Raw genomic sequence first — 1,492 nt, 5'->3', positions numbered from 1 at the left:
ACCTTTGAGAAGTTCAGAAGCTACTTGGTGGGATCTAAAGTCATTGTCTACACAGATCATGCTGCGCTGAGACATCTTTTGGCAAAGAAGGATGCAAAACCCAGGCTCTTGAGATGGATTCTTTTGCTTCAAGAGTTTGATTTAGAGATCAAGGACAAGCCAGGAGTTGAGAATGGTGTATCTGATCACTTGTCCAGGCTGAGAGTGGAGTGTGGCATTCCTATTGATGAAGGACTTCCTGAGGAACAGATCATGGCTATTGGAGCAGTGATGGCAGTTTGTGAGACTGGTAGGAAGCTTGAAGAATTCAAGGCAACAGAGGAGAAAGAACCTTGGTATGCTGATTTGGTAAATTACATAGCCACAGGAAAAAAACCTTTGAATCTTGTGGGCTATGCCAAGAAGAAGTTCTGCAAGGATGTGAAGAGATACTACTGGGATGAGCCCTACCTCTACATTCTCTGCAAGGATCAACTTTATTGGAGAGTGGTTGCTAATGAGGAGATTGATGGGATCCTTACACAGTGTCATGGATCATCCTATGGAGACCACTTTGCTACCTTCAAGACTGTTGCGAAAGTGCTACAAGCTGGATTCTGGTGGCAACATATGTTAAAGGATACACAGGACTTTGTTTCAAAGTGTGATTCATGCCAAAGGAGAGGGAACATCACAAAAAGGAATGAGATGCCTCAAAATCCAATCCTTGAAGTTGAAGTGTTTGATGTATGGGGTATAGATTTCATGGGGCCATTTCCATCATCTTTTGGCAACAAATACATCCTTGTAGCTGTTGACTATGTCTCCAAATGGGTGGAAGCTATTGCAAGTCCCACCAATGATGCTAGAGTTGTAACCAAGATGTTCAGGAGCACCATCTTTCCAAGGTTCGGGGTTCCAAGATTTGTAATCAGTGATGGAGGGTCTCATTTCATCAACAACTGCTTGAGGGACTTCTCAAGAAGAACAGTGTTAAGCACAAGATTGCAACTCCTTACCACCCTCAAACAAGTGGTCAAGTTGAGATTTCTAACAGAGAGATCAAGTCCATTTTGGAGAAGATTGTGGGGATTACAAGGAATGATTGGTCAATTAAGCTTGATGATGCATTTTGGGCTTATAAGACAGCTTACAAGACACCTCTGGGGACCACACCTTTCAACCTAGTGTACGGGAAAGCTTGCCATCTGCCAGTGGAGCTTGAACAAGGCACTATGGGCAATAAAGTTGCTGAACTTTGACATCAAGAGTGCCAAGGAGAAAAGGTTTTTTCAGCTACATGAGTTTGATGAGATAAGAATGGATGCTTTTGAGAACTCAAGGATCTACAAGGAGGAGACTAAAGCTTTCCATGACAAGAATATCCTGAAGAGAAAGAGTTTAAAGAAGGAGATCAAGTTCTTCTCTACAACTCTAGGCTGAAGTTATTTTCAGGAAAGCTTAAGTCAAGGTGGTCTGGTCCTTTCAAGGTCAAGGAGGTTAGGCCATATGG

The 1,492-nt window shown here is 42.8% G+C and overlaps 1 protein-coding gene across 1 annotated transcript in view; it reads left to right on the top strand.

Moving 5' to 3' along the window:
- The window catches only part of LOC106338226, a 9,131-nt gene extending 7,709 nt beyond the window's left edge, over positions 1-1,422 (top strand). The window contains exons 3-5 of the mRNA XM_013777254.1: positions 13-643; positions 740-1,014; positions 1,168-1,422. Of these exons, the coding sequence (XP_013632708.1) occupies positions 13-643; positions 740-1,014; positions 1,168-1,422 (1,161 nt within the window). The remainder of the gene's footprint in view (positions 1-12; positions 644-739; positions 1,015-1,167) is intronic.
- Positions 1,423-1,492: the final 70 nt, after the last annotated feature.

Source organism: Brassica oleracea, chromosome C4 (genome assembly GCF_000695525.1).
Source record: "Brassica oleracea var. oleracea cultivar TO1000 chromosome C4, BOL, whole genome shotgun sequence".
NCBI lineage: Eukaryota > Viridiplantae > Streptophyta > Magnoliopsida > Brassicales > Brassicaceae > Brassica > Brassica oleracea.
This window is presented reverse-complemented; position numbering and strand designations above follow the sequence as displayed.